Source organism: Mustela nivalis, assembly GCF_964662115.1.
Source record: "Mustela nivalis genome assembly, chromosome: 17".
Lineage (NCBI taxonomy): Eukaryota > Metazoa > Chordata > Mammalia > Carnivora > Mustelidae > Mustela > Mustela nivalis.
Genome location: NC_139036.1, coordinates 18,088,037 through 18,105,855, shown reverse-complemented (window position 1 = coordinate 18,105,855; position 17,819 = coordinate 18,088,037). Strand labels below are relative to the sequence as shown.

The window sequence follows — 17,819 nt, the reverse complement described above, 5'->3', positions numbered from 1 at the left end:
CAGTGTCTTTGCCCCTCATCTACAGGTGATCGCTCTCGTATTGGTCGTGGAGCTCCTCCATCCGTAGTTCTCCTCCACTGCCACTTTCAAGTGTTTTCTCGCTTTTCACACTCATTAGGTTACCTGTTACACATTAGGCGTTGGGGGTGCCTGGACTCTTAGAAAATTAGCCGCCAAAGAATGAAAAATAAATCACTACCTCTATGTGATAAAAATGAAAAAATTTGCCCAAGATTAAGATGTTCTTCAAATAACTGGTTCTTCATCTTTTGGGGGGTGGGTGGGAGGGGCAGTGCGTGGGATTCCTTTGGGGATCTGATGAGAGCCATGACTCTCCCCAGAAAAATGGACACACTTTGACAAACGAGTTTTATGAGGTCCACAGACCTGGGAAGCCAGGTTAAGAACTCCTACTTTAAGTAAATGTCATACTTCCTAGGATAGTAAAAAAGAGGGAGATATGAAGAGGAGGGGACATAAACGTAAAAAGGAAATCCTGCCAGAAAATGGCTGAATTACTTTCAGATATGTGTCGTCTGTAAAGTGATGTAGGTAAAATGACAAGGACATGTTCTAATTTACAGAAATCGACCTGCAACAAGAATCCAGAGCTATCTTGTACATTTTCCTAGTCCTGGTAACATGGAGGACAACAGCAAGAGTTTGAGGATATCTACATTGTAAAATGGACATAAGGACATCACCAATAAGCTGGACTCCAGAAAGCTCTGTCTAGGATTTTATTAGACTGCTTCCCCCACCCCAATATACCTGTTTTGGAAGATTGAGACAAAAAGGCACAAACTCACATTAAATAAACAAGGTAATCTAATCAGTTCTACAAAGTGTATTTTGTAAAAGAAGTAGCACTAGGAACCAAACAAAATAAGTCAGGGAGTCCCAGCAGGGACTGTAAGAGAACTTGAGGAGATATACACATGCCCACAATACTGACCCTGTCCCTGACCTCTCTCTGTGAGAAGGCCAGAGTCCAGCACCACCCCCTTATGGAGGCCCTGCTGCTTTAAACCTGGACTCCAAGCCTGGAGATCTGATGGAAGCAGCTGGTCTGAAGGGGCACGGCACACCCTCAGGTACTACCCCTGAAGCTGAGCCTTTCGTCATAAACCCCTCTGAGTGCTAGTCAGTGCTAGTCAGGAGGTGGGTGAGAAAGTAAGGGGGACACTTAAAAGCCAACACAGTTGCCCAGCAGCAACACTATCCGTGGGGATAGAATAGACCAGGGACACCCCTCCTTATATTTCTGTGGGCTAGAGCCCCAGATCCAGCTGACCTCAGGAAATTCTAGCTCAGTTCATGTGGATGCTTTCAAACTGGGGCAACAGGTGGAGATGGGAAGAGCCAGAGAAAAGCCAGATACAGAGCAAGGCCCACCAGAGTTGGAGTAGTGTGGATCTCAGAGGAGAGCTGAGGCAAGGAGACTAACAACTGATGACCCTCAAACCATGGTACTGTCTACTTAGAATATCATGGTTCGTTTCTCCTAGGATAACCCACATCTGGATTTAGCTGATGAATGAAGGGAAAACTTTAAGCGCAAATATCATTATAGCTAATACAGAGCTTATAGGAAAACATTTACATTTTTCTCCAGTAGGAATGCTTCACTTTCCCAAATAGATGCTACCAGCAGTTGGGAATCCTCATAACCAACTCAACTCCCCCAGATCCATTACTACAGACCCCGCAAGGTGAGGAGCCTGAAAGGAAGGTGTAACAGGACATTTCCTGGTCCCAAAGAGGCCTCAATGAAGGTGGGAGATAACCACACTGAGGGGTCTGAGTCTGTCCACTGTTGCCCCAAGAGGGTCACAGGGAAGCAGCCACCAGGATATCCCAGGTACAGTCCTGTGAAACACTCCCTTATTGCACTTAGAAATCAGTAAGGCAAAACAAACTGACAACAACAGAAGGTTGAATGATCCCATCTACTTCTCGCTCCCCCAACACAGATTTGGTCTCTTAATCAGCCACTGCACCCAGACTACCATGGGCTTAGATCACAGCCCACCTGGCCAACATACATCACGAGGCTTGGGAAATGTCGGGTGACACCATGGCTATCTCAGACTCTCCCACTGGGAAGGCCTACTTGGGTTCCGCCAAGCTGTACACAACCATGGAGCACTTGGCGGCTTCTACCTCCCCTGGAGTCTGGACTTGTTCACCGGCCTCCTTTGGTAGAGTTCTATACTACGATCACTACTTGCTTTTTGCGTTTGATTGTCCAGGACAGAACTCAGCATTGGGGCGGGATGAGCTGAGTTCCTGATCCCCAAATTCCTTTCCAGTAACTGGAGACAAGAGGGAACATGTTCTGCTGGGGAAAAGCTTTTTGCATGCTCATTTTGTGCAGCATGAAAAGGTCAGGACCCTTGTGCCCTGACCAGCCTCAGAGGCAGAGGACAGGAATCTAAGAAAGCACAGAGAAAAGAGGATTATTGCTGAGTGGCAGCACCAGCCCAAAAGGGAAGAGGAGCATGGACGTACAGAGCTCCTCAGGGGTGAGGATGGGGGGGCAGGGGACAGACTAATTAGTACATATGGGGCCGAATCAATTCTAAGGGCCACACTGGACAGGTCCCTCCAGGTGGAGAACCGACTCGGGCATGTTGTGGGCACTGCAAGGTTCAGACAGAGTAAGCGACAGGAGGGCCAAGAAGCTGCAGGTGTCTCTAAGACTAGTGACCAGAGATGCAATTCTGGGGTCGGGGTTATCTGTATTTGTTACGTTTTTAAAACAGAGACTGGCTGGGCCCTGGGTACTTCCCTGGTGCCTACAGCACATTAACAATGGGTTACTGAGAGCAGAGATCAGAGTTATGAAGCCACACTGCTGTTCTGTGGAACTGGAGGGAAAAAACTGTATTTCTAACTCATCTCTCCCCAGGTGAGCACTCAAAATTGCCAAGATCTGCCCAGGAAGCAAAACACCTCAGTTTATCCCAAGATTGGAAACAAACAAACTTAAATCATTTAAATCACCACATCACAAAAGGCAGCTATTTTGAAAGACTAAAAATGTCACTTGGAAATTAAGGGCGGGGGGGCGGGCAGGGAACACACAGAAGTGGGTTGAGAACAAAATGGCTGGACAGGGAGGAGCTGTAAATTCAGCAACCTACACGCCATGTATCTCAGAGGAGCAGGCTCCCGCACACATGGGCTTCATAATACCAGACGGTCTATTTGTTCACAATATTAAAGGGCATCTAGAATTAGCTACAGTAAGGGATCGTAAGTTGCCTGAAGAATGGGCACAGAAAGGCTGCGTCCGAAGATGGCCTGTCCCTCGGGAGGGTGGAGCTGCTGGGCCTTCCTGTTGACCACTGTCTTGCAAAACTAGAAGAGAAATACAATTGTTAAGGAAGCAACAGAGGAAAACAGAAATACACTGTAAATCATGGATGGCAGAATTTCAAAAGGAGCAAAGATGCCAGTTGGGGGGTCCAAGCACTGGCCTGGCAACGATCCACTTAGTCCCACTGTTTTATCTGCCAGAAGTTCTCCAGCACGATGGGCAGGGAGAGGGAGCCAAGGTTCGCATTACTGCTGGTGAGCCCCTAGGCCTCCTCAGCTCCTTAGCCTTAGAGGACAACCAGATTTTACTTGATAAAATACCTTTCTCTCAGAGACCAATGGGAAGCAGGGTCAGGTTTTTAATTTCATGATCAAGCCCACTGAGAGCTGCTGGAACATCAACACATCTGGAGGTGTGCAGAGTACTGGGAGCTAAGAGAAGGATGGGGCTTGGGAAAGAGGGGCAGCGTGAAACAGGGACATCTCACCCTGCTCCTAGGACTCTCCAAGCGTCTGAAAGAGGCTGCCTCTGATGAGAACAGCTACTGAGTATGCAATCAGAGGCTTTAAAAAGGAAGGAAATGAAGTACCAGACAAATGATGAGCCCCAGGAAAAGCTGTCCGGCCAGCAGATTTTCCAAGGGCGGGGCAGGGAAGGCTGGCAGTGGGGAGCCAGGAACGGCTCTGACATAGGGGTACCGGGGACACCCTGCATGCTGGCTTCAACTTGAAATGGCTCTTGCTATGAGAGGAAGAGGAATTAGCTGCAGATAAGCTTTGTTCTGTGTCTACCACCCCAACCCAGCCCCACTTCTCACTACTGGGTGGGTTCATGTGTCTGTGTGGGCAGTTCGTTGTAAGATCACATGTCCCTGAAAGGGTCTAATAGCTACAACATCTGTCAATGGAAGGCTGAGAGCTGTTGAGCATGGCAGTCGTCATTATTAATGGAGGACAGGACGAGGAATGAGCAAGTCTCCTGCCTCCTTAGTGAGCTGCTGAGGAGGCCCTGAGGACCCAAACTGACTTTCCTGTGGATGAGATGCAAAGGGAGAGATTCAGTACATACAGTGCAGAAGGGGGAGGGGTGCCTTTAGTCATCCGCGGTCATTCCTTTCACTGGGTCCTTTTGTCTCATCTGGAACAGAAAAAAACAAAAACAAAAACAACAACAACAGGAAAAACTGAAGGCTCTTGCAGCTGATGGAACTCCAATACAAATATGTTCCGTCTTCTCTTTAGTCCTGCCAGTGAAGAGGGTGGAGCATTTTTTGTGCACCAAGCAGATCAGCAGAGTAGAATTCTGCATACCTACGGCTGAAGCCACACCATTTATAGCTCCATGTCACTGGTCCCATCATCCATGATTCCTGTTCCTCTCCCTGCATCCTAGTGCTGGAACTCTTAAGCTCCTCTCTTTCTTCATTCATTCATTCAACAATATCTATGAAGCAACTCTTTTGTGCTAGGAACTGCACAAAACTGCCCCAGGCCTAAAGATTTGGCAGGGAACCATAACAGACCAAGTCTCTCCTCCCAGTGCTTACATTCTGAGGCAAAGTAGGGGAGAATGAACAAACTAATATATGTTGGGGCGGAGGGAGCTGCTGGGATGGAGAAGGCCTATAGGGAAATGGGCCGTGGAAGACCTCTCTGGTAAGTGACATTGAGTAGAGACCCGGAGGAAGTGAGGGGGAAAGTCCTATGGCTCCCTGGAGGGGACATGTTGGGGGAGTGGTCCAGGCAGAAGGAACAGCCCAGAAGTGGACACAACTTCTCCTGGGGACAATTGGAGGTGATCTCTCTCAAATCCTTTCCAACTTGAAAGTTCCATTCTATTTGCAGAATACCTATAGCACATGCATATTTTAACTTCCCATTTAGATATTTCTTCACTGTCCTTGAGTTTTCTGCTCGACTTTCATTCTTTCTTCGTTCAACAAATTTTGAGCACCTCAAAGAATGACTTCTGGAATCAAACTCCCTGGATTGTATTCTGCGCCAGGACCTACTGTGTGACCCTGAGCGAGTGACTTCACTGCGTTCTAAGACTCAGTCTCTCTAATAAAATAGAGATGATAAAAGCACCCACATCAGGTGGTTGTTGAGAATTAAATGAAGATATCTTTGGAGAATACCTAGCAGGGGTATGCATTCGGGCCACGTTAGCCATGTTATTTCTGCAAGGATGCTGCAGTAAAGCGAATGTGCATCCACATGCTCTGAAGAACTTGGACTTCTACACTACCTTCCCCCTCAGAGGTCTGTTTTATTCGCTAGAACTTTTTTTTTTTTTTAAAGATTTTATTTATTTATTTGACAGAGAGAAATCACAAGTAGATGGAGAGGTAGGCAGAGAGAGAGAGGGAAGCAGGCTCCCCGCCGAGCAGAGAGCCCGATGCGGGACTCGATCCCAGGACCCTGAGATCATGACCTGAGCCGAAGGCAGCGGCTTAACCCACTGAGCCACCCAGGCGCCCCTATTCGCTAGAACTTTAATACGGCTGCATTTTGGAGAAACTCTGTCTCAGAAGCAGTAGTTCTCCACTAGGACATGTTTTCAAAATAGTCTTCCCACCACATTTCAGACTCCTGTTCATTGTTCACACTCCCTGCTTCTATTATCAACTGTGAGTCTATGGGGACTTGATCCCAGGACCTGGGATCATGACCTGAGCCAAAGGCAGAGGCTTTAACCCATTGAGCCACCCAGACGCCCCTGTGCTGTACTTTTCATCCCATGACTCACTCGTTTTATAACTGGAAGTCTGTACATTGTAATCCCCTTCACCTAGTTTCCCCCCTCCCCTCTGGGAGCCACCAGTTTCTTCTTCGTATTTATGAGTCTTCTGTTTCTTGTTTATTCATTTGCTTTGTTTTTTAGATTCCACATCTAAGTGAGATTATATGGTATTTGTCTTTTTCTGTCTGACTCTTTTCACTAATGTCATACTCTTTAGTATGACATTATCTATACTGTCACAATGCAAGATTTCATTCCTTTTTAGGGCTGATATTCCATCCATTCTATTTATAAACACCTCCCCCACATCTTCTTTATCCATTCATCTATCCATGCACACTTAGATTATTTTCATAACTCAGGTCAAAATAATTTAAAAAAAAAAAACACAAAAATGTGCTCATTAAATGCTTACTAATGACCACAGAAATTTTCAATTTCAGAGAAGCTGAGATTTAATATAGAGGAGCAAAGCTCCTTGGGCTTCAACCAGATCCATGTATACCCTAAGAGTTTACTGCCTTGCTTTAATTTACTAATGCAAAGCCATGTCCGATTTTCCTACTGCTTAAGATGTAACTTCCTATCAGGGAACATGATAGCTTCCCCAACTCTCAGAGATAAGGTCACCTCACGGGGTGCCACTTATTTCATTCTTACAATAAAATGCTCTAAGAACGCTTCTTTCCTGTTTCCTGGGGCCTATAAGACACCGTGAGATTTTATCTGGTGTTTGTTCCTCAGACTAAGCTGTTGCAGGCTATGTATACACATACAGTCAGGGAATATGAAAATAGAAACTCCAATCTTGATTTGCTTGTTTTTAACTGATCTTCTCTAGGGAATAAGGCCAGGGGTTGGAACAAAGGAACTTTTATTCACCTATTTATTTTATTCATTTACAGGGACTTCATTTTTTATTTTTCTAGATTTTAGGGGAAGATTTTACTTTTTGAAGATCTTACTACTTTTTTAAAGGAAATCACTAAAATCAAGTAAATAAATAAATAGAGAGATACATAGATAAATCTCTGTACCCAAAATGGAACTCAAACTCAGAACCCCGAGCTCAAAGAGTTGCATGCTCTTCTGAATAAGCCAGCCAGATGCTTCTATTTTTCTACAGCTTTTGAAAATTGTTTTTACTATGAAGTATGAAATACTCCTTTGATTACAAAAAACCCCACAAAAAACAAAAAACAAAAAAGAAAAACCATCCCACAAAAAACTAGAAGTATCAATGTCAATATCCTGGTTGTGATGCCTGTGGTATAGTTTTGCAACATGTTGCCATTGGGAGAAAGAGATCTCTGTGTATTAGTTCTTATAACTGCATATGAATCTTATAATCATTTCAAAATAAAAAGTTTAATAAAAAAATAAAACTAGCAAACAACAAAAAAAATCCATTTAAGACACTGAAAAACAACCACAGACCAAGCATTCCTGAAGGAATGCTTCAGGCATTCCTTCTGCATGCGAGGCACATGCAGAATTGTTTTTAGAAACTCTTGAGAAAGCCCTTTGGAAAAGAAATTTGGTAATAAATAATAAAAGCCTTAATTTCTCTAATTCCATTTGTAGGATTTATTCTAAGGAAATAATCCAGATCCAAACAGTAATCCAAATAACTGAGTGCACAAAAATTTTCATCACGGCATTATTTGTAGCAGTGAGAACCTGGAAACAAATGAAAATCCAACAGAGGTCAGTCAGAAACATGTATGTGAAGAGACTCTTTTCGTGGGAAACTTTGTATTCGTTATAATGCTATATACTTGTTACAATGTTCCCAGAAAAAAAGAGGATACTCATTTGGCCCATGCAATATGAATCATATCTAAATAAGTGTGTAGAAAGACTTAAAATGTTTTAGAGGGTGTCTTTAAAGATTTTATTTATTTTGAGAGAAAGAGAGCACATGCATGCCAGCGAGTGGGGAGGGGGCAGCAGAAGGAAGGAGAGAGAATCTCAAGCAGACTCTGTGTTGAGCAAGGAGCTGGACTCAATCCCATGACCCTCATTCCCATGACCTTGACATCATGACCTGAGCCAAAACCAAGAGTAGATGCTCAACCGACTGAGCCACCCAGGTGCCCCTAGAGGTTGTCTTTAAATAGAGTACACGTGATTTCTTTCTGCTTTTCACTATTTCCAAAAAAAGTTTAATGTGTATGTATTACCTTAATATTGAAAAATGAGACTGTACCTAAAAAGAAAAGACTATTTCCATATTTCAAGATGCTGGCCGGTGTTCCAGGTGGCCTGCTCTGGGGTCAATCATTGTTGGGCAGGTGAGAGAGAATTAAGCAGCCACAGAACAGTAACATCCTCCACATACAGGGATCGTTCACCCTCAAGACACTGAGCTAGCTCTGCCCTGTGCACATGCTACTGGAATCTCACTCTCCACTCAGCCGAGGCCCAGCACTGAGAGGTTTCTCTCCATCAGCTTCACTCTCCAAGCTTCTATCTACCCCAATCACAAACTGGAAACTCGGGGGGTATAGTGTCCTGCCACGCATTTCACTGCACAGGGACACTTACACAGTCCCTGGGTAACCAGTTCAGAGATTAAGACTTAAAATCTAAAAATGATGGTGATCCATCATCCATGTCAGAAAGCCACAGGGTGGAGCAAGGGATCTCTATATCAAGATGCAGGAGATTAGAAAGGACAGGCACACTGACACGCAAGTGTGTGGACAGGGAAACTGACTACAAGGAGGCTCCGAGATTCATAAACAGATGTGCTTTGGAGGGACCAGAGGAATCATGGAGCCTACAGGGACTTGGAAGGAAGCCCCACCCAGAAGGCTGGGAAAGAAAATGCTGCAGACTCTTAATCAGGCACTCTAACTGGCACACTGTATCTCTGCCAGCTTTAAGCAAATGTTATAGAGGTCAATCAGGAAACAAGTTTTCTTAAAAATTTTCAAAGTTCTCTCCTCCCAGGTTCATTATCTACAGAATTAGTGGCCAAAGCCCCAGGGGGCACTTGTTCACTGAATGAGAAGGTATCCTCAACTTCTCTGAGCCTCAGTTTCTCTTATCTCTAAAAGGAAAATAATACTTTGGCACAGGCTAACATGATGACTTGATGACATCGTTCATGGAGAATGCTAATCACACACGACAGGCATATAGTACGACCCCAACAAAACGTTAGCCTTTATTAGTAATAAAAATACTTTTATTACCACCGTGTTCAAAAGATAGTGAGTTCCCCAATATAGAAGGCCAGTGGGGAAGCTGCAGAAAGGACTCAAGTTCAGGCCAGTGGGGAAGCTGCAGAGAGGACTCAAGCACTGGACAGGTAATTGGACTAAGTGACCTTTAAGGTGACTTCTTCCAATTTTGAGATTATGAGTCTCTTAAGAGAGCAAAAGCAAGGGAGAGGGAGAAAAAGAGAGGGAAGAAGGGAGGTAAAGAGGAAAGGAGGGAGACAGACAGATGGACAGACACTGCTCTCCTATAGGCACATGTTTCCTGACATTTTTCTTTTTAGGGCAAAGGACTAATCTCTTCATCCCTTGCTTCTCAAATCCTTGAGTTTCATCCAAGAATGGTGAGTCCACCCTCCCACAGGGACTAGAGTCACAGTAATGGTGACTGTGGCCTTATAGTGACCTCTCATAATTCACAAAAAAAATCCACCCATCCTAGGCTGCTGGGTATTAATCAAAGAATAAGGGTCATAAATCCTATTGCAAATTTATATTTAATCATGGCAGATTGTAAACATGTATTTATTGCTATTCCTTCCCCAAGCCCTACTACAATGAGAGTAAAAAAGTAAACAAAAGATTTAAAACCATGAAGGCAACAAGAACAGCAGATAAGAGATGGCAGCAACATTCTGGAAGATGAAATATGGATGGATGAATAGCACTAATTCGCAGAGCAGCACGACTAACACCCAAGTGCCTAAGAAGGACAGACCTATTTGTGCTGCAGGTTCTCCAAAGGCTCAGGAACTGGAAGCACAAGTACCTTCCAGGGTGGGAGTGCAAATAGGGCTGAAAACGGGTGACTTATTTCTAAGTGAGGAAAAAAAAAAAAAAAACCAATTTGGCTCTGGTGTGCCCTGGTGTTCCCTCCCTGAATTCTCAGAGGAAACAAAGAACATACAGGGAGGAACATACAGAGAAACCTCGAAAACCAAACACAAAAACTTGCTTTAGAAAAGGAAGATAATGCACAAAGAAAAACGGAAAAAGTACTTAAGAAAAAGAAAACATGGGGCACCTGGGTGGCTCAGTGTGTTAAAGCCTCCGTCTTTGGCTCAGGTCATGATCTCAGGGTCCTGGGATGGAGACCCATATGGGGCTCTTGGCTCAGCAGGGAGCCTGCTTCCCCCTCTTTCTGTCTCTGCCTGCCTCTCTGCCTACCTGTGATCTCTCTCTCTGTCAAATAAATAAATAAAATCTTAAAAAAAAAATTGTGAAAAAAAAAAAAAGAAAGAAAGAAAAAGAACACAGCACAAGAAGTGCTTTATAATGTTTTAAGTGGTGCCTGGGTGGCTCAATTGGTTAAAGCATCTGCCTTTGGCTCAGGTCATGATCCTGGGGTCCCTAGATGGAGCCCTAGGTCGGGTTCCACACTTAGCAGGGAGCCTGCTTCTCCCTCTCCCTCTGCTCTTCCCCCCACTCATGGTCCTTCTCTCAAATAAATAAATGAAATCTTTAAAAAAAAACACACTCAAAAAACATAATTATTTAAAAAATATAATGTTTTTAAATTCAACAGGTGAGACGTTAACATTGGAAAATATCTTTCAGAAAGCAAACAAAAGAGAGAAAAATATAAGAAAATTAGGTCAATTCATGAGGTCTGACTTCTAACTTTTTTTTTTTTTTAAGATTTTTATTTATTTATTTGACAGACAGAGATCACAAGTAGGCAGAGGCAGGCAGAGAGAGAGATTGGAGGAAGCAGGCTCCCTGCTGAGCAGAGAGCCCAATGCGGGGCTCGATCCCAGGCCCCAGGGATCATGACCTGAGCCGAAGGCAGAGGCTTTAACCCACTGAGCCACCCAGGCGCCCCATGACTTCTAACTTGTAATAAACATTCCAGGAAGAAAACAGAGGGGAGAAAACTGTGATACAAAGAGAGAGAAATTACAATATAAAAACATCTAGAACTGAGGAGAGACCTTGGAGCAACTGGGTTGCTCACTCAGTTGAGTGGCTGGCTCTGGATTTGGCTCAGGTCATGATCTCAGGGATTCTGAATTAGGCTCTGTGCTCAATGCACACAGTCTGCTTGTCCCTTCCTCTCCGTTCCTCCCCTCCGCGCTCACGTATGCTTTCTCTCTCTCATAAATAAAATCTTAAAAAAAAAACACAAACAAACCCGAAAACTGAGGGGGAGGAAAATCAATAAGGATGGACTGACATCATCCAAATTATTACGCAGTGTGCATCACATACCAATCAGACCAGACCAACCCTGTAAGGACTCAAAACTAAGCTAGCAAAAGGGAGGGAAGCAATTACTAACTTCTTATCTTACTTTTTTCAGGTTTTTATTTTAATTCCAGTTAACATACATTGTAATATTAGTTTCAGGCTAACTTCTTAAAAACAAAAAAACAAGAGTTTTCCAAGAAAGGAACAAATATCAGGAGCAGACTAAAGTGTTCAGTTGGGGAGAAGAATGACAAAGTTATCACAATATAAACCCTGAATAATGAATTCACTCCAAATTGTGACACTAGAGGAAGGAAAAGAGGGTGTGAATGGTGAGTGGGGTATAGGAATTAAATCTTCCATAGGAAAAGTCAACCACTAATATCTAAAGTTGAGAAATGAAGAATTAAGCACCTAAGTATATTCTTTGGAAATACATGGGTAATTAACAAGAGAAACCACCAAAGGAACAGCAAGAGCCTGCTTCTTGAGCAGGGGTGGGTGGGGGCGGCAGCAGGATTTGAGGTGCAGGGAAGAGGAGGACAGCTTCTCCCTTCTATACCTGGGATACTGTCTGAGTTTGAAAATCATGAAAATACTTCTGGAGGTGATGTTTTTGTTTATGGCAATGTTTGTCGTGGTGGTTTCCCAGGTATATACTTATCTGAAACTCAACAAGATGGATAGATTAAATATGTGCACAGAGCGTCTGGGTGGTTCCATCAGTTAAGCTTCCAACTCTTGGTTTCGGCTCAGATCATGATCTCAAGGCAGTTAGATCCAACCCTGCATCGGGTTCCTCACTGGGCATGAGCCTGCTTAAGATCCTTCCTCTCCGGCTCCTGCCTACCCCCTGAACTGCTCATGCAAACACTCTCTCTTAAATAAGTATAACTGGGGCAACTGGGTGGCTCAGTGGGTTAAGCCTCTGCCTTTGGCTCAGGTCATGATCCCAGGGTCCTGGGATTGAGCCTCGCATCGGGCTCTCTGCTCAGTGGGGAGCCTGCTTCCCTTCCTCTCTCTCTGACTGCCTCTCTGCCTACTTGTGATCTCTGTCTGTCAAATAAATAAATAAAATCTTTAAATAAGTGTAACTTTTTTTTTTTTTTAAAGATTTTATTTACTTATGAGAGCAAGAGAGAGCACGAGCAGGGTGGAGGAGGGGGTGGCGAAGGCAGAGGGGAAGCCAACTTTGTCTGCTGAACTCCCTGCAGAGCTCCATCTCCCAACAGAGAGATCATGACCTGAGCTGAAACCAAGAGTCAGACGCTTAACTGACTGAGCCACCCAGGTACCCCTGTGCAGTTTTCTGTATATCAGTCATATGCCAATAAAGTGGGATTTTTAAAAAAATTAAGAAATAAAACTAAAAATAAAGCTGATAAAAATATTTTTAGAAGGAAGGGGGGGAAAAGAGCAAAAAAACCCCAAGTCTAAAGGGCGCCTGGGTGGCTCAGTGGGTTAAGCCTCTGCCTTCAGCTCAGGTCATGATCCCAGGGTTCTGGGATTGAGCCCCACATCAGGCTCTGTGCTTGGTGGGGAGCCTGCTCTCCCCACCCCCAAGCCTACCTCTCTGCCTACTTGTGATCTCTGTCAAATAAATAAATAAAATCTTAAAATAAAAAAAAAAGTCTGAAGTATGTTAGCACACAAAGGTCCAGTACAGTTGCTAATGGGGTCAAAAGATGTCCCCCAGTGACACAGACTTGGTTTTGCTTTCTCTTCCACTGCAAACTATTTAAAATTCCAATTCTAGGGGCGCCAGGGTGGCTCCATAGGTTAAGTGTCTGCCTTTGGCTCGGGTCATGATCCCAGAGTCCTGGGATCAGGTCCTGTATTGGGCTCCCTGCTCAGCAGGGAGTCTGCTTCTCCCTCTGCCCCTCTCCCCAGTTTTTGCTCTCTCTCTCAAAATAATAAAATCTTTAAATAAATTAATTAAAATAAAATTCCAATTCTAAAATGGGTTTCCTGCATTCGCAGTTATCCTGGAGGATAGTGGTCTTCTAGGTTTTTTGCACAATTCTCCACAGAATGGAGGAACACACAGAGGGAAGGGAGGAACACACAAAAAGACTTCCCTAATGGTGAGGGCTTTCAAACTTTGGATCTGAGGGAGGCAGACCCAGTAGCTCCTCTGGAGAATTCTTCCAGCTCCAGGAATTCAAATTCTACCCAAAGAATGAAAAGCTATCCGTAAATGCTTCCCCGAACCCCTGCATACTTTCGGCTGGCCTTTGTCAGGTGTGGGTGCCTAAGGCTCCAGGCTAAACCCCAAAGTCTCCACATAGCTCTGTTTGGTAACTTTTTTCCTTTTTTTGGTCAGGACTCAGGTAACCAAAAGCACTCAGGCCTTTTTTACATAGCCAGACTCCTCAGCATCCTGGATATTAACACCTACCACTTCCTGAAGATCCTTAGCCGAAGAATCAGGACTCGTGTCCCAAATCCTGCCACTTCCCTGCCAAATGTAGCTGGATGAATAACCAGAACATCTGCCTTCAACAGGAGCTAAGAAAGGAAGAACTGCTGGGCCAAGTCTGCACCTAAGTCCAGCCCCATGAAACAGGGGTGCCGCGGGCAGTCAGGCCTGGGTCTTGTCCAAGGCAATGCTGGGGAGCTGGGCAAGGCTGGGCACAGCGATGCCTGCTGACCTCTGGCTACAGGCCAACCCACCCAGGGCAAGAAGGGAGAAATGGATGGCAATTATGAAACAGAGCTTCCTGCCTTATTTTTAGCCCCGAGAGAGCAGGAGGGCCCCAGATGGCATTTAAGGGAGGAAGAAAAGCCAAGTGATTGAGAGCTATGGCTCTTACCCTGACTGTGTCACCTGCAGGCTGTATGACCTTGGGCACAGAGCTGTACTCTCAGAGCCTCTAACAACCTCATCGGAGGATGGCAAGAACAGTGGTGTCTCCTCACAGGCATGGCGAGGATCATAGGAGATGGTGTGGGTAAAAGCCCTAGAACGGTGCCCTCACACACAGGAAGGACATGAACCTTCCTTACTGACGATCTCAGAGTGAGCCTCGCAGAGACGCATCCCCAAATGAGGCAGGAGCATTAGGCCTTCAGCTCCCATGGAGCAGACAGCCCTCCTCCTTGGCTCCATGCCAAGCCCTCCCTTCCCCCCACCACAAAGAGCCAAGGGTCCAAACTCTAAAAAGAGCTCAAAACAACCTTACAGAGTAGTTATTTGTGGCTGAGCTATTGCTGTCCTCCGTGGGGGGCATGGATGGTCCTCACACCTCGGGCCAGCCTGCCTCCTCCCACAGTCACCTCCAATACTGCAGCCCAGTGGGACTTCCCCAACCCCCCAGTTCTGAAGAACCACTGCAGAGTTACTCACTTGGCATGCGGCACACACTGCTGTATTTGTCTCTCTCGATATGCCAAGACCTCGGCTAGACTGCCAGTTCAAGAGCACTAGCTGTTCTCGTCCTCGCGGTTCTCAATACCTGGCACCAGACCTTACTCCCGCGGACACGAATATGTTCCTTGAGCCACAGGCGGTGCCCTCAGGAACAGCCCCACAGGGCAGCCTCCTTCATGGATTTACGGAGCCGGGAGCCCAGTCTCCTCCAGGAGCCCACTTACCTCATCGAGCTGTCTCTTCGTCTCTTCTTCCATCCTTCGGATGTCGTCCATAGTCAGGTCAACCCACTTATCGAGCCAACAGAACAGCTGCCTGTGGAAGTTTGTAAACAGACGCCTTTCTTGCTACAAAAAGGAGGGGACCTAGTTAGAACTCAGAAGGTAGAGGCCACTGCTGCAGCTCCCCTCCCACGATCTCCGTGTTACTAAGCCCACTTTCTTGAAGAGGTCAGGAGAAGAGGTGCCAGGCTGGCTTACACAAATGAGCCCACAGGTCCCAAAGGTCAGTGACTTTTGTCCTCATGTGACAACAGGTATTGCTTCAAGGAGGAGGAAGCCCCCTGGAGATACAGGTACCTACCTCAGAGCTAGGCCCTGTGCCCAAAATGTTACCAAGATAGACAGCCTACGAGCTCATGGGTCAGCCAAGGCCCAGAAACAACTGTGCCAATGGTCCCTCTTGTCTCTAGAGCCCAAGGCCAGGTTAAAACTGGCCAGAAGCTATGAAAGGGGGCCCAAGAATGAGGCTCTAACACATCAGAGAAAAAGCTATAAAAATGCCTTAGGTCTGTCTGGTTCAAGAATTCCGGGCACTGGAGAATTTGGCTCCTAGAGCCTCTTGCCTTTTGGCTTCATAAAAAGAGAAAGACTTGAGTTTTATCTGCAGTTCACTCATAGCAAGCCCCTTCCTGTTTCCTTTCTTTTTTTTTTTTAACTTCAGCTTCCTTCCCTGTCACATGTGGTGCCCCTGGATAGATGGCATTAAACTGTAGGACAGATGCGTGAAAGGGGAAGTGGAGTTCAGGGAAATCAAACTGAAATATTCTGATGTCAGCCACCATTGGACACAAGTCATGTGGGTTGTATGATCTTCTCTTGTTGGGCAAAATACACCCCCACCAACATACACACACACACACAGGGGAGGCCTCACCCTGGTCATTTACCTTATGTATAAAGTTTTCCACTTTGTTCTGCAGGCCCCACCACTTGAACTTGACAGTAACCAGTTTGTATGCACACATGTACGGGCAGTCTTTCTGATTTACAAGTTCTTGCTGTATTAGAGACACACATACAGGCAGTCAGGTAACTAAGAGGGCCGACCTCTGACTCTCCCCCAGTCCACCCTCCCTGGGGAGAGGTCTGCCCATGCAACACCCTGCCCCCTGGAGGTAAGGATGTGAACTGCACCTTCCAATTTGGGCCCAAGGGTCCTCGGCCTGTTTTGATAGATTTAAATTTTGCTGGGTCTTCCTCTGCCTTGTAATCCTGAGAGAAGTTGTAAAATTGGAGTTGGGGAGGAAGGGAAAGAGGAAGGGAGAAGGAGGGGGTAGGAAGGAGAGGGAAGGAGAAGGAGGGGGAGGGAGGGAAAGGGAGGGAGACAGAGATTAGATTTTTCCATGAGAGTATACTTCATACCAGTCTCGAAGCTGCTGGAGTAGAGAAAATATTACAAACATGATACATAATGGTTTACATTTGCCTCAGAGAAGCGCTGTGATCTTCTCTGCCAAGGTTTGTTTTCAATGTTACCCATATTAACATGTCACAGGACTGCCTGAGTAGGCACATATTTCCACTGTTTAAGACAGAGATTTCCAACCGGGATAAGCACCCAAATTACTAAGGAAAAGTTTTTCAAAATTCAGATTTCTGGGCCACTCCACCTAAAATCCATCAAGTAAGAATATCTGCAGGTAGCAATGTCTACAATAGCCAAACTATGGAAAGAACCTAGATGTCCATCAACAGATGAATGGATAAAGAAGATGTGGTACATATATACAATGGAATACCATGCAGCCATCAAAAGAAATGAAATCTTGCCATTTGTGATGACGTGGATGGAACTAGAGGGTATTATGCTGAGCGAAATAAGTCAATCGGAGAAAGACAACTCTCATATGATCTCCCTGATATGAGGAAGTGGAGATGCAACATGGGGAGTTTGTGGGGGTAGGAAAAGAATAAATGAAACAAGATGGGATCAGGAGGGAGACAAACCATACGAAACTCTTAATCTCACAAAACAAACTGACAGTTGCTGGGGCGAGGGGAGGTTGTTGAGAGAGGGTGGTGGGGTTATGGACATTGAGGAGGGTATGTGCTATGGTGAGTGCTGTGAAGTGTGTAAACCTGGCAATTCACAAACCTGTACCCCTGGGGCTAAAAATACATTATATGTTTATTAAAAAATTAAAAAATAAATAAATAAAAGCAATACAAAGACTGCTGTTAAGAGAACCAGAAACAACAGATCCTTTTGAAAAGCACTAAATCATCTCATAATTGTTTAAGTACTCAAAAGTGTTAGATATTATTTGATTAAATTTCAATGTTCATTTAAAAAAAAAAATGAGTATCTGCAGGTAAGCATAGTCTGTTTTTTAAACCTCTGCGGGTGACTATAAAACATGGCCAGAGTGTTTTATGTAACTCTGACTATAAAACAAATCAGAGTTAACTGACTTGTTTAATAAAATCATTACTGGGAATGTCCCATGTATAGAACCTATCCTCTTGTGTACTACTGTCAGCCTCACTTCACCTAGTACAATGTAGCCAATGCTGTGTGTGAATCAGCCTCAAGGAAAGTTTAATCGTTGGTTTTTCTTCTGCACTGGCTAATACAGGCTCAGGGAAGGTAAACTTACTATGATAACTACTTAAAAAAATAGTGAAGAAAACAAATCACATACATACACACACAAGTCATGAAGTATTTCCCAAAGATAAAAAGATGATTTATG

The 17,819-nt window shown here is 44.8% G+C and overlaps 1 protein-coding gene across 1 annotated transcript in view; it reads right to left on the bottom strand.

The window, feature by feature from the left end:
* Positions 1-726: 726 nt before the first annotated feature.
* The window catches only part of PITPNA (phosphatidylinositol transfer protein alpha), a 37,968-nt gene continuing 20,875 nt past the window's right edge, over positions 727-17,819 (bottom strand). Inside the window, exons 8-12 of the mRNA XM_082707291.1 lie at positions 16,261-16,338; positions 16,014-16,124; positions 15,070-15,192; positions 4,391-4,459; positions 727-3,363 (exon numbers count right to left, since the gene is read on the bottom strand). Coding sequence (XP_082563417.1) covers positions 4,415-4,459; positions 15,070-15,192; positions 16,014-16,124; positions 16,261-16,338 — 357 coding nt within the window. The 3' untranslated portion in view covers positions 727-3,363; positions 4,391-4,414. The remainder of the gene's footprint in view (positions 3,364-4,390; positions 4,460-15,069; positions 15,193-16,013; positions 16,125-16,260; positions 16,339-17,819) is intronic.